The sequence below is a fragment of the Meriones unguiculatus genome, chromosome 8, assembly GCF_030254825.1.
Source record: "Meriones unguiculatus strain TT.TT164.6M chromosome 8, Bangor_MerUng_6.1, whole genome shotgun sequence".
Classification (NCBI taxonomy): Eukaryota; Metazoa; Chordata; class Mammalia; order Rodentia; family Muridae; genus Meriones; species Meriones unguiculatus.
The window spans coordinates 11,932,412-11,945,816 of NC_083356.1; the positions used below are offsets into that span (position 1 = coordinate 11,932,412).

At 40.3% G+C, this 13,405-nt stretch overlaps 1 protein-coding gene across 1 annotated transcript in view; it reads left to right on the top strand.

Moving 5' to 3' along the window:
• Positions 1-13,405, top strand: part of Cpne8 (copine 8) — a 176,180-nt gene that overhangs the window by 48,357 nt on the left and 114,418 nt on the right. The window contains exon 5 of the mRNA XM_021645741.2: positions 7,532-7,571. Within this exon, the coding sequence (XP_021501416.2) occupies positions 7,532-7,571 (40 nt within the window). The remainder of the gene's footprint in view (positions 1-7,531; positions 7,572-13,405) is intronic.

Here is a 13,405-nt window from a genome sequence, read left to right on the forward strand (position 1 = left end):
TAATATAAATGTACTGTTTGCTTTGTATATAAAAAATGAATGCATATGAATATAAAAGTATTTTAAAAGGTTAATGCTTGTTCAAATCATTGAAAAAAATCATGCTATCCTCTCAATACCTATAAGTACTTTTTAACAACAAAAGATGACACTATCTTATTTCCTCCTAACATAAAGAAGTTCTTTCCTGCTAGTACTTGTTTTTATTTTACTCTGAAATAAGTGTAACAAAATAATCTGTAATGCTTTCTTTCAAGGGTGCTGGATTTTCATCAGATTTAGCAAGCAAAATTTGCGATATTCACATTAGGCTTTTATTTCCCCTAAGCCTCTTTCCAAATAATCAAATGAGGGCAATGAGAGATGAAAGCACAGCACAACAATGGCTTCTGCCCACCCTTGGCCATGGGGGCTGTGGTGTTGTTACTTAACACCTAATGAAAAGCATCTGAAGGTGGCTCGCTGCTCCCCTCGCTCAGAGCTTACAGCACCTGCTTCTCAAACTCTTCTCTCACAGAATCATGGTACCACCTCAACTTTTCCTCTTTGATTTTATCCTAAAACCAGTCACCAATTCATCACTCTTTGTTCTGTTTCCCTTTTGTTTTTCTCCCTTTTACATCTACCCACATTATTTTCTTTCACTTAAAAGTAATAGCTATTTATTATAAACGTGAAGTGATACAACTATTTGCAAAATAAAAATTCCGTTATTACAATAAAAAAGGCTGATAAGTAATTCACTGTGTCAGCCATCAGAGCCTCTTTAAACCCCGATATACATATGGGAATTGAGGCAAATGTATTTTACTGTATCTTTAAGTTTTCACGTATTTTTCTGTGCCACAAAATAGCTTTATAATTCCTTTATTTTGGAGGGCTACATGATTTTTATTGCAAGACTATAATGTATTTTACCATTTATGGATGCTCATTTCTACTGACTACTCTTACCGATACAGGTAACCTGGAACAGTGTCCCTATTTGCAATGCAGTGTCATCTATTATGACTCTGATTTGCATTTGGGGATAAAGTACTGAGAGTCAAGTATAAAAGAAAACCCACTGAACTACCCATTATGTGTTCTGATTTGTTGACACTAATCCTGGAAATGTACAGTCCTTGTTACTTCTCTGATCTCTGATTTTTGTTGTTGTTGTTTGTTTGTTTTTCTCTGACTGTTAGAACTATTTCCCATGGGGTTTGGTTGCTGTCTGATGACAGACACCCATTACTTTTGGCAGGTGACAGCTTACATGCTTTCTTCCCTGCTGTCACCCTTTGTCCTCCTTTACTGGCATTTTGGGTTCATGTCCTGCACATCATTCCTTATCTAGTACTCATTGCTGTGGCTGTTTCAGGAACAGGTAAAATGATGTGAAAAGGAAAATAACTAAGGCAGGCTGACTGATATACCATAACTGCAACCACCTAGAAAGTACAGGTCTCACAGAAACCAAATAGTCCTTGAACAACGAAGGTATTCTGGAAGATTGAATTAAATAACGCTTCATTAAAATTTCAGAATTTTAGTTCAAATAATATCTCAATTTTATATATTTGAAAAAACTAGAAAAACTAGAAAGTGCTAGCTGCAGAGCTCAAGGAAAGCAACTCACACATTGTCAGTTCATGGGTACTTCTGGCATTTCGTTCTGTTGATTTATTTTATTGAAATGTCTCATATAATCCTTTCACTTTGATATTAGGCTACTTTGTATACTGTGATCTTTTTCATGATATAAACAAAATGAATAAGCGAAGCCTTCATTTCTTCATTAGATATATACATATATATGGCATGTGGTTGGCTTTTACATTTTCTCTTCTAAGTGTATAGCTTGTTAAAAAAATGTATGCTAATCTTAAACAACTCAGAGAACAATGAGTGGACAAAGTGTCCTATGATGACTTAGAGAGCTGAGAGTACTCCTTCCAATGCACTGACACTGACAGCTGTTTAAAGGGTGCTCATCGGTAACACACCAGTGTGCAGTGCCCAGAAAATGCCTGCAGGGATCAGCCCTCCAGAGCACCCCAGTATGACGTGGCCAGATGCGGTGCGAGAATCACCCCTCTATAGCATGCCGGTGTTGAGTAGCCTGCAAAGAGCTGGAAGTGACTGTCTGGATTGTCTTGGATTTAGTTGATTTATGCTGGTATACTCTTGTTGCTGTGACAAAACATCTCAGAAAGCAACTAGGGAGGAATGGTTCATTTTGCCTCACAGTTCAGAGGAATGATGTCTGTCTCTGGATGGCATGTTGGCTTGAGCCGTTTGGTCTGTGATGCTGAGCAGGAAGCAGAGGCAGGCAGCAGCCAGTACTTATCTGCAGTTTCTCTTTTACTCTTATGTCTAGTTCGGAGCCCTGCCCCATGGAATCAGGCCACACCTATTCGAGGAGGGCCTTCTTCCCTCCTCAGTTAAGCCTGGTTAGAAACCTCAAAGATGCATGCAGAGGTGTGCTTCCTGAGTGGCTGCAAGCTGAGAACGAAGATTTACCGATATAGCTGATAGTACAGAATCAGAGAAGTAAAACAGTTCTGAGTGTCTGTTCTTGAGACCTCAGTGGCATGACTCTTGGTTGGTGTGATAGAAGCCCTGGATCAGTTCCTAAAAATCACACACACACACACACACACACACACACACACACACACACACACACACATAAACACAGCATATCTTAGCAAGGCATATTATGAAAAATTTACGGTTCTATTTTTCTGTGCATAGGAAAAATTTAGGGAACAAGGGAGAGATGGATAAAGACAGACATAGAGAGACAAAGATGATAGGTAGGTAGGTGGGTGGATGGATGGATAGATAGATAGATAGATAGATAGATAGATAGATAGATAGATAGATAGATAGAACCTGCCTGTATTCCTGAGGCGACTGGTCCAGTCTGTTACCGTTTTGCTTATGCCATGTACCTTCTGCTGTTCTGATTGTGATTGACTTTTTATATGTGTTTAATATTTATAAGTTTTGCAGCATAAGAACATCCTTATCTCCTGGACCTAATGTGTAAAGCTTTGATGTTTACTTTCACTATTCCCAGCACTGTAATAATAGAGTCGTCCCATAAATGCCCTATTAGTGTAGCTGAAAACTTTATTATTGGTAGAAAAGGCTGCACGTACCACAGTGACTTTTAGAATTGGCATAGAATTGCCCAGTCACTGTGAGAGATGCCAGGGTACAGAGAGAACATAGGACCCTTTTACCCATTCTTTCACATGAAGACTGAACCCCAAAAGAGATTCATGACTCTAGATTTCACTGGCCCAGTAAAATATTTCTTGAGCAGACAGACAGTGGTGATCATGACATGTATAACATTAATACACCCTTACTTTGAAGGATTTCAACATTTTTATGGGGCAAATAAACTATTGTTTATAATAGACTATTGTTCCAGTATGTCCATTCCGATCTTCTCCCTTGCCTAACAACAATGTGAAGTCCTAATTTCACGAACTTTCAATCACCTTTTTAGTAAAACAATCTTATGCATTTGTCAGGGGGCTCTTTATTTTTAATTATTTTTTTTTTGCTTTTCCCTCCATTGTTCCAGGACTTCCAGAAGAGAAGGAAGCACAGGAAGGGAGAGAGAGTTTATAGGCAGAGATGTGGACTTTAATCCTGCAAAAAATGTAGAGTTTCCCTAAGTACCAGCATTAGGGATATTGAAAGCAGCTTGCTCTTCTTGTGGTGACTGACCCAGAATGAAGCAGACTCAGCTCACAGAAAATCCTTCCTAGAACTTTTCTTGATTTCCCTCGCTCCCTCTGGTACCCTAAGAGTGGCTATTCCATCCCTGGATAGGTGAGATTTTTCTTACACTCCTCGCAGGCAGTTCAGATTCTGAAGCTAACTCAGCCACATGATCTGGAAAGTAGAAGGAAACTCCCATCTGAGGAATGGCCTGTATGTCTTATTTAGGAATACTGGACTTGTCGCTGGGCCATAGTTTGTCTCCATGGCCATCGGTAGCTCTTGAGCTCTGCATCATGGGATACGACTGAGGATCCACTTGAGATGATAGTTGCAATCATACGAAAACAGAAACAATTGTAGCTAACATCTGCTCCTTTTTGTTAGAAAGATAACTTTTAAGATTCATCCAAAGGAGAGATTGTGTCAGGCAATGCTTTCTCTCTCACCTAAATAAAATCTCTTCATGGAAGAGAGCATCTCAATCAGAGATAGGAAAAAAGAGAGAAAGGAAAAGGGAAGTGGAGCTCGTTAAGTGTTCCGGTGCATCCTGTATGCCCAGTGTGCCCAGAATAAGCATTCTGCCCAACATAACCAGTGTATCCAGTATACCCTGCACCCTCAGTATCGCCAGTATCCCCAACTCAGTTTACCCAAGTGCCTAAAAGTTCATGACTCTCTTGATGAAAGCTTCAATATCAGGAAGCAGTTGTTGACAAAATTACCTTTAATAAAATTCCTACCATGGTCCCAGAGGGATGAACCTCCCGGGTGACTCCTGGCCTTCCTGCCCTGCCATATATTCTCTCATTGTGGCCATACAGTGTGCAGCGGTTGTGTTCTAAGCTGTGAGGACCCGACAGTCCTCATCTTTTTAGAAAAGTTAGAAAGAAGACTCCATTAAAAGAGAAACATAGCTAGGGCTGGTGGCTCCTGCTGGAATCCTGCTGCTCAACAGGCTGAGGTAGCAGCGTCTCAGGTTCAAGGATAGCCCTAGAAATGTAGTGAGACTTCACTCAATATAAATTTATTTTTTAAATGAAAAAAAAATAAAGGATTAAGAGTCTGGGTACATGGCTCTCTCTAAAAGCACTTTGCCTAATATTTACACACATGGAGCTCTGGGTGCATTTTCTGGTTCTGCAATAAAAAATAAGAAGAAAGAATAATCACGGCCATTTAAAACATTATTTGTTCATTCACTTTACATCCTGGTTGCAGCACCACCTGTTCTCCTCCCAGTCCCCCCTCACACACTCTTACCCCTCATTCTCCCCTCCCCTTCTCAGAGGTCCCTCTCATACCAACCTGCCCTGGCACATTAAGTCACTTCAGGACCAGGCACACTCTCTCCTACCAAGGAAGAAGACATGACAGCCCAGTTAGGAGAACATGACCCAAAGGGAGGCATCAGAGTCAGAGAGTGACCCTGCTCCAGTTGTTGGGGGATCCATATGAAGACTAAACTGTGCATTTGCTACATATGTGCAGGGGTTCCTAGCACCAGTCCATGCATGTTCTTTGGTTGGTTGTTCAGGCTCTGTGAACCCCCATGGGCCCAGGCTGGTTGACTCTGTAGGTCTTCTTGTACAGTCCTTGACTCCTCTGGCTCCTTCACTCATTCCCCCAACTCTTCCACAGGACTCCCCAAGCTCTAATGTTTGGCTGTGGGTCTCTGCATCTGTCTCCATCAGCTTCTGTGTGAAGCCTCTCAGAGGAGTTACGCTAGGCTCCTGTCTACTAGCATAGCAGAGTAACTTTAATAGTGTCAGGGATTGGTTCTCTCCCATGAGATGGGCCTCAAAGAGGGCCAGTTTTTGTTTGAGCATTCCATCAATCTTTGCTCCATCTTTGTCCCTGGACATCTTGAAGGCACGACAAATTTTGGCTCAAAGGTTTTGTGTGTGGGTTCATGTCCTTATCCCTTCACAGCAAGTCCTATATCATGGAAATTTTTAATGCTTTATAGACTAGCAGATGATCTAAGATCTCCAGAGAGATTATGTAGACTTTCCGACTTTGGGGAAGTAGAGTAAAAAATAAGAGCTTTGTTAAGTAGGCAAAGACTCCTATTTTTGAAGGTAATGTCATGATGAAAACATGGGCCTTTCCCATTTAATTTCGTTTGTGGCCCCAGACCACAGTACCATAGAGGACATTGTTCTGAGGTGGTAGTGGAGAAGGACCTAGCACAGCTTTGATTCAGATCTAGTGTTAATAATTGTGGTTATTTATTTTAATGTTACCCTTTAACAATCCCACCACTTGGGGAGGCAGAGGCAGGCAGATTTCTGTGAGTTCAAGGCCAGCCTGGTCTACACAGTGAGTCCAGGACAGCAAAGACTACACAGAGAAACCCTGTTTCAAAAAACAAAACAAAAAACAGAAACAAAACAAACAAAAACCCCCACAGAAACTGAAGTTATCTTTAGCTGGGCAGTGTTGGCCACACCTTTAATCCCAGCACTTGGGATAAAAGTGTTTAGGCAAGAGGATCTTTGTAAGTTTGAGGCCAGCCTGGTCTATAGAGTGAGTCCAGGACAGCCAAGACTGCACAGGGAAACTCTGTCTTGAAAAAAAGAAAAAGAAAAAGAATTGTGGTTATTTATTTTAATGTCACCCTTTAACCATCTAGACTTTGTCATTCCTTGGCTAAGAACTATTTCTGTGCTAACATCTATAACTCTGTAGCAGAGGTGGGTGTTTTGCTGATTTCAATTCTGGAACACAGCTGTTGAAATTAATGAGCATGCCTCAGCAAGAAGGACAGGGTTCTCTCGTTCTTCTGAGGTGGGTTTGCACCATGAGGTTGTAAAACTAGTTTGGTGTAAATGTTTTTCATCCGGCAGTAATTATCTCTATTCCCAGTCTTGGTAAACTGGGAACACAATGAGTGTACACTGGCCATTTGGGGTGGGGTATACTGGGCACATAGGCTGTACTGGGTATACTGGGCACTGGGCATAGAAGGCATACTGGTACACTCAATGAAATACACTTCCCTTTTCCTTTCTCTCTCTCTTTTTTTTTTCCCTAACATTGGTTGAGATGCTATCTTCTGTGAAAAGGCCATTTAGATGAGAGAGAAAACTAACCTGAAAAGGTGGCCTTCAGTTCTGGTAAGAAGTTAAGCATGAGGAGTGTAAAAAGGTTAGGAAGACTAGTGCTAGAGCAGTATTTATTATCTCATCCAGGAGCCCGACATGCTGAGATTATTTTGGCCATGTCCATCAATCTAGGCCAGGGAGTCATTTTGGATTCTCTCTAGAAGATCATCTATTTCCAGTAGCAACTGGTTAAAACCAGTATTCATCATGTTCCCATGTAAACTCATTCCCGTTTACATTAAACACAGTTTCCCTGAGTCCAATGTTTGGGAAAAGGTAGTTTCTGTTACCAGTGAATTGTCAACTCTAGGAATAGCATTCACGCTATTAGAGAAGAATTATAATGTGTATAACGTGCCTAGCCTGTTAGCAAGAAATGCTTATTTTTTCATAACCAGAGAAAAATGTTCCATTTTAAAGAGGTTTTGAAGTCATTTGAGTGGCACTTGGATACTGCTGATTCAAAGAAAAGATAAATTTGCAGCTTCTCAAGCAATAGGGTTCATAATTTTGGTTATGTGAAACTCCAGTCGATTCTGTCTCTGGTGTCAGAGGTGTCAGATTTGGAAACGTAAAATGTGTGACTTTTAATGTCCCGTTGGTTATTGTTCAAAGTAATTTTTATGTTTGTGTGTTCTAGCAAGCATTATCTTAGCTCTATTTTGTGGAAATAATTTGAATTTTATGCTTTAATTTTTCAGATATGATGTTGATTCAAAGAGTCCCAATTTATCCAAACATGTAAGTTCATATTTTTATTATTCTATATTAATTATTTTATGATATGATTGTTTGTTAGTATATTTATGCTCGCTTGATGTCCATGAATTTTGGTGTGATATAATTTCTCATAGAAAACAAGTGACATGTTTAAGGAATGCCGGAATCACATTTAGAAGGAGCTTTCAAGAATGTATCTTCAATAATAGGTTGAATAGATCAATGTTTTCATTTTGGTTACTTAAGAAGTGGGTCTATGATATGCTATCTCAGGTTCAGCAGAGTTAGACAGTGACCCGGATTGTCTTAGTGGGCTCCACTTTGGAGACACTGAGAAGTGGGTGGGTTCCAGGCAGAGCCATTGTCCTGCCTCCCTACAGCTGAGTTGTTCTGCAGAATTTCCTCACCTGCCACTTTCCTAAGAGTGCAAGATGTGCTCACCCTCAGGCCAAGCCATGCCCATTTCCCAGGTTTCTTCTCTCCAGACTGTAGTTGCTATATCAGCAGTGGCATGAAATTTGGGAGCAGTAGAGACTCAGAGGCATGTTAGGCAGAGAAGACGAGAGGAAGGTACTAATTTTTCTGCTTGTTACTGATGTGAACAATTGAAATTAGATCGAACCGAGTAGCAAGGTCTATTATCCATGTTTCTGCTACTGTGGTAGGTAACCTTGACAAACAGCAACTTAGAGTGGAAAGGGGCCTGTGGGAAATGGTAGCAAAGAGATGGCAGCAGGAGCCAGAAGCAGGCTGAGTAGTCAGAAAGCAGAGTGATTACATTTTACCCACACATAGGAGAGAGACACAGAGAGACAGAGACAGAGACAGAGAGACAGAGAGATGAAGTAGGACCAAACTGTGAAGCCACAGTGACAAATTCTCTTCAGCAAGGGTCCACTTTCCTAAAGGTTCTGTCACCTTTCCAAACAAAGCCAGCAACGGGGGGGGGGGGGGGAGAATTGACCAAATATGAGCATATGATGGACATTTCACATTCTGGCCATAAGATGAGGGCTAAGTGAGGAAGGGATACAGAAATGTTCTGGACAGAGTTCAGCAGGGTTCCAAGTGAAATCTGAGTCCACAGATGTAGAATCAGCAGCCAGTGTTTGTTGTGAGGGCAGCTAGACTCATTCTTTGCTGTATGCTGTAAACAGAATAGTTGGACATACAATATCCATTGTAGCTTAGAGAGAGGGGTGTTGTTATTCCAAGAAGAGAGGAATTTATGGAGTAATCACTCTCTGGGAAATGGATTTGGGTAGTAAAATCTTTTCCTCTAGTTCATGAAATGAGGTATAACATTTAAGTTTGTGACAAGGAACAGGGTAGAATCATGTGTAGAAGCATGAAAAGAACTGAGTGGTGACTTTTCTATAAACTAAAAAAAAGAAAAAAAGAAAAGAAAGGTGTGATATGCTGTTTCCTTCTCATCACTGGAGGTCAGTGTGGTGTCATGCCACCTGCTCTTCATAATGAGTGCACAGTTATTGGAGAGCGTGTTGCCCTTTATCATGGGTTCATAGAGTTTTGCCTGTGTATAGAGAGTATGCTGCCATGATGGGGTCATAGCATTGTGGACTGGGCATTGAGAATGTGTTCCTTTCCGTGATAGGTCCATGGTGTTGTGCCTAGGCATTAAGAATGTTTTCTCTCTGTGATGGGTTCATAGCTTCATGACTGGGCATTGAGAATGTGTTGCTCTCTATTAAAGGTTTGTAGTGTTGTGACTGGACACTGACAATGTTTTCTTCACAGCATTGTGACTGGACATTAAGAATGCATTTCTCTCCACGATAGGTTCACGGCATGGAGGGTAGGCATTCTGAATGTGTTTGCATAGCCGGCTACTGGAAATTTTCTAAATGTTCTTGGAAGAACCGGGGAAAGAACCACAGCTTCTAGGCATGATCATTTTGTTAGAAAGATCGGAGTCCACTCATACACATGGACCGGGAGCATCTCAAGGAGCTGAGGCAAACCTTGATTATCTGGTACAGAGCTGGGAATTGGAGAGGAAGCGAGGACAGGAGCTGTTTTCTCTCTTTTTCCCTGTCCTTCTGAGGCCATGGGACCATTCTATTCAATACCTTTTCTGAGCTTCTATTCTCCAAAGACCTTATGTCTGTGTTTACTGATCATCAAATCATCAAATACGTGGGAAAGTATCCCCCCTTTTATTGGGCTTAGAATGAGTTACCATTTACTTGGAAAACAATTTCTGTGTTTCTTGATTGTTTGTTTGTTTGTTTTAGTTCAAACTATTCTTCAGAGAGTGTGTTACCTGAACAGTCAGAAACATTTCCATGGAGACGAATGTTTGGTAGGTGTGTATGAAGGAACTAAAATGTAGACCCATCAATGTAGCTGCCTTGCGTTCAAAGAAGAAAGTATATGAGGTCTTTGTACCTTAGTCATGACTGAATATATCTCCCTAAAATAGGCAGTGATAATTAGACTTTATGATATAAAACATATGCCTTCCAAAGTATGTGATTGAGTATGGTTTTTCAAATATTTCTTTAGTAGAAAAGAGTGTTTTCTCCCCCAAAAATAGTTTTATGTTTCCCTCATCCTAAAATGCTTTGTGGAATTGAAGAGATGACTCAGCACTTAAGAGTGCATATTGCTAATGCAGAGAGCCTGAGTTCTGTTCCCAGCACCCACGATGGGTGGCTCCCAGCCCATTGTGACTCTATCTCTTTGGGGATAAAGAGACTCTACTCTCTGTGCCGTGTACTCATCTTCACACACCTCCACAGAGAAGCATACATGAGTACATAAACATGTAATTTAAAGTAATAAGCCTTAAAGTTCAGTTTTTTAATTTGATCCGTCTCTACCCTCACAGCACCTCTTTTACCCGCTGCTTCTCCTAATTCCTCCTTAATGGCCTTCCTGGCTTCTACCTTGAGTTCTTCCTTTGCTTTGCTCTTTTCAACTAACTGGATTCTAACTCTTCCATCTTATTCTGATGTGATCAAGATAGTGACCATTCTTCAGGTGTCACCAGAAGCCCCTTCTTTCTTTCAGAGAGCACCGACCCTTCTCTTCAAGGAAATAACTTACTTTCCCTAAATTGCATGAGAATCTTCCCCTCTAGATTGTTTACTCATCGCAGATAAAGCTTCTTTTTCTCTTCTGCCTCCCAAGTCTCCTGTGAGATTCTGGAGTGACTTTGAACTCACAAACAAACCCAATTTTCAATTGCATTTAAATATTCCCCAGAAGATATTCTACTGAAACCTAAAACTAAAGTGTCTACACTTCATTATCTTTTTTGACTGGTCTCATTTCTCTGGAAGCTTGATTCTTCAATTTTCTTACAATATATGATGCACTGTTTAACACTTTTCAACATTTTAACATTTGACAAGTTATCAGTCTTCTTCATGCTAAAAGAGTTATTTCTGTATTCTTTTCTTTTTTGCTCATTCTCTTTAACTTTATCCTTAAGTATGGTATAACTTCCTGTATCCCCACAGTTCATCTTATCTAAGTAATTTTAATCACTGTATAAGCTATTTAAAATGCATTCTGGAGCAAGCAAGATGGATCAGCAGGTAAAGGTCCCAGCTGTTGGCCTGACACCCTGAGTTTGAGTCCAAGGACCCATGTTGTGCAGGGAAAAAAACAGCTCCTGAAAACTGACCTGATTTCCACCCATAAACTCCATACACACATACCCACAACATATACCCAAACACATACACACGAGCACACAAGTCACAAACACACATGTGTGTGCACACATATAAAATCAGTCTAATGAAAAAATTCAAACCTGTATATTCAGTAGACAATACAAATGCAATAAGAAATTTCTGAGCTTCTAAGTGGGTAGAACATGTCCAAAGAGGAAAGATAAGTGGGTTTGAATCACTACAGGACTTGCTGAAGACTATTGCCTTGATTTTGTATTGGAAATTAATAAAACCAAAAACTGTTTCTTATTTGAAAGCACTGAACTACCTGTTCTAGTTAAAAAGCACATAGTGCATTCAAACTCAAGCAATTTGTAATGCATTTTGAAGATCAGAGGAGCCAATGAGCAAGCTAGGTCTGTCCCTGGGGAAACGGTATCCTAACAGCAGAACTGTCTACCTGCCAACTGTGCAGAGTGAAATAAAAACCAGAGTCACTTAGAAAATCCTGCTAAGTGACAAATCCCCATGTGGAGTGAATTCACTTACTTGCTTTTGCAAGAGGGATTTGGTAGCAAATCGTTTCTTGGAAACAGATTTTAAAATCTTTGGTTTTTAAATTTTAATTTTGATAATTTTGAAAAATTTTCATTTTTTGGATGACTCTGCTTGGCAGATGATAACCTAGGCTCTTCGGTGTAAATCTCTTTCAGCAGGATGTGGTAGCACGGGCCTATGATCCCAGGAAATAGAAGTAGGTGGATCTGTGAATTCGAGGCCAACTTGTTCTACAGACCAAGTTCCTGGCTGGCTAGGGCTACACAGTGAGATTCTGACCCCCAAAACAAGAAAGTCATAATAATATCAGGCCAAATCAAGAAAGTAGAAAGCAGCTTTGGTTTGTAATATTGTTATGGGAAACGCCAGCAGAATTTTAATGAGTCTCTCTGGCCGTTGGAAAGCTTTCAGTGAGGAAATACTGCTTGCAGGGAAAGATGATGAAATTCAGGGTCTCATTTCATCATGTGATTGGTTCTGGTTCTGGTTCTCTGAATAAATACCTCTGCTAAAATGTTTTCTTCCACAGGCATTAGTTAGTATAAATAAAACAGAGCACTCTTTGAAGAACTAGTGAACCCAGTCGTCTTAATGTTGTTGGCAGAACTATGTCCCACACTTTCATTTACATAACTTAATTTCATTGTCTCAGCAATCCATGAAAGGGTTAAAAATAGGCTTATAGTTGGTGTGTCTAGGATTCTTGTTCGTGTGTCAGACAAGATGGCACAAAAACTGTACAGTGTAGAACAATGGATAGCCAAGAGGCAAGTCAAAATGCTTTCTTCTCTTGCTGGGCTTCAGAAATTCTGAAATTTCTTTCAGAAATGCTGAGATTATGTTTCAGATATGGTAACAGTTTGCTGGTTTCCTTTGGCCATCCATCACTAACTTTCCTCGTAGGCTTCTGCGATCTCTAGTGCATTTCCTAACTCCTATGCATTTAAACTTCCTCCTGTAGGCTAATTTTGCTTTCTAGTTTCATTTGAAAATTAGACACCTGGGCCATGATATGTGCTTCCACAAGGAACAGGCTCACAAACATGACTAAGTTCTTTTGTTTGAATGTAAAGCAAAGTGCAGCATTACTGTCCTCATTCTCTGAGACTAAATACCTGCCAAAAGTAAACAAAATACCTGAAGAAAGTAGTAACATCTGGGAGGAAAGTAGTTTGGAACTTCTGTTTGATAAGAAGCAGTGGCAGTAAGTTACCTCATGGCAACTGACCAGGATTGAAAGAGCCTGAAGAGAAAAAAAAAACATGGGCTATTCCTCTCCAAAGCTCATTCACAAGACATCTGTAGGGACCCCCTGAAGGTTCTACAACCTTGCAAAACAAAGCCACTATATGGGGGACCAGCACTCAGATCCATGAGACCTTGAGGAGGATGTCATATTAAATCCATAACACTAAATTAGTTTACATATGATGTAACTGAATTTAATGTACGTGGCCATATAGTATTTCTAGCAGTAAGTGTGTTTGTGTTAATCCTTGCATCGTGAGAGCAGAGAGATCAGTGAACAGTGCAAAACATACCCTGTCTCCAACAGGTAACACTTTGTCTCTGTGGAGGTAGGGTGGGTAGATTTATTCAGCAAACACAGATGCAAAGAAATTATTAAAATGAGTTCTTTTCTTTATAGCACAT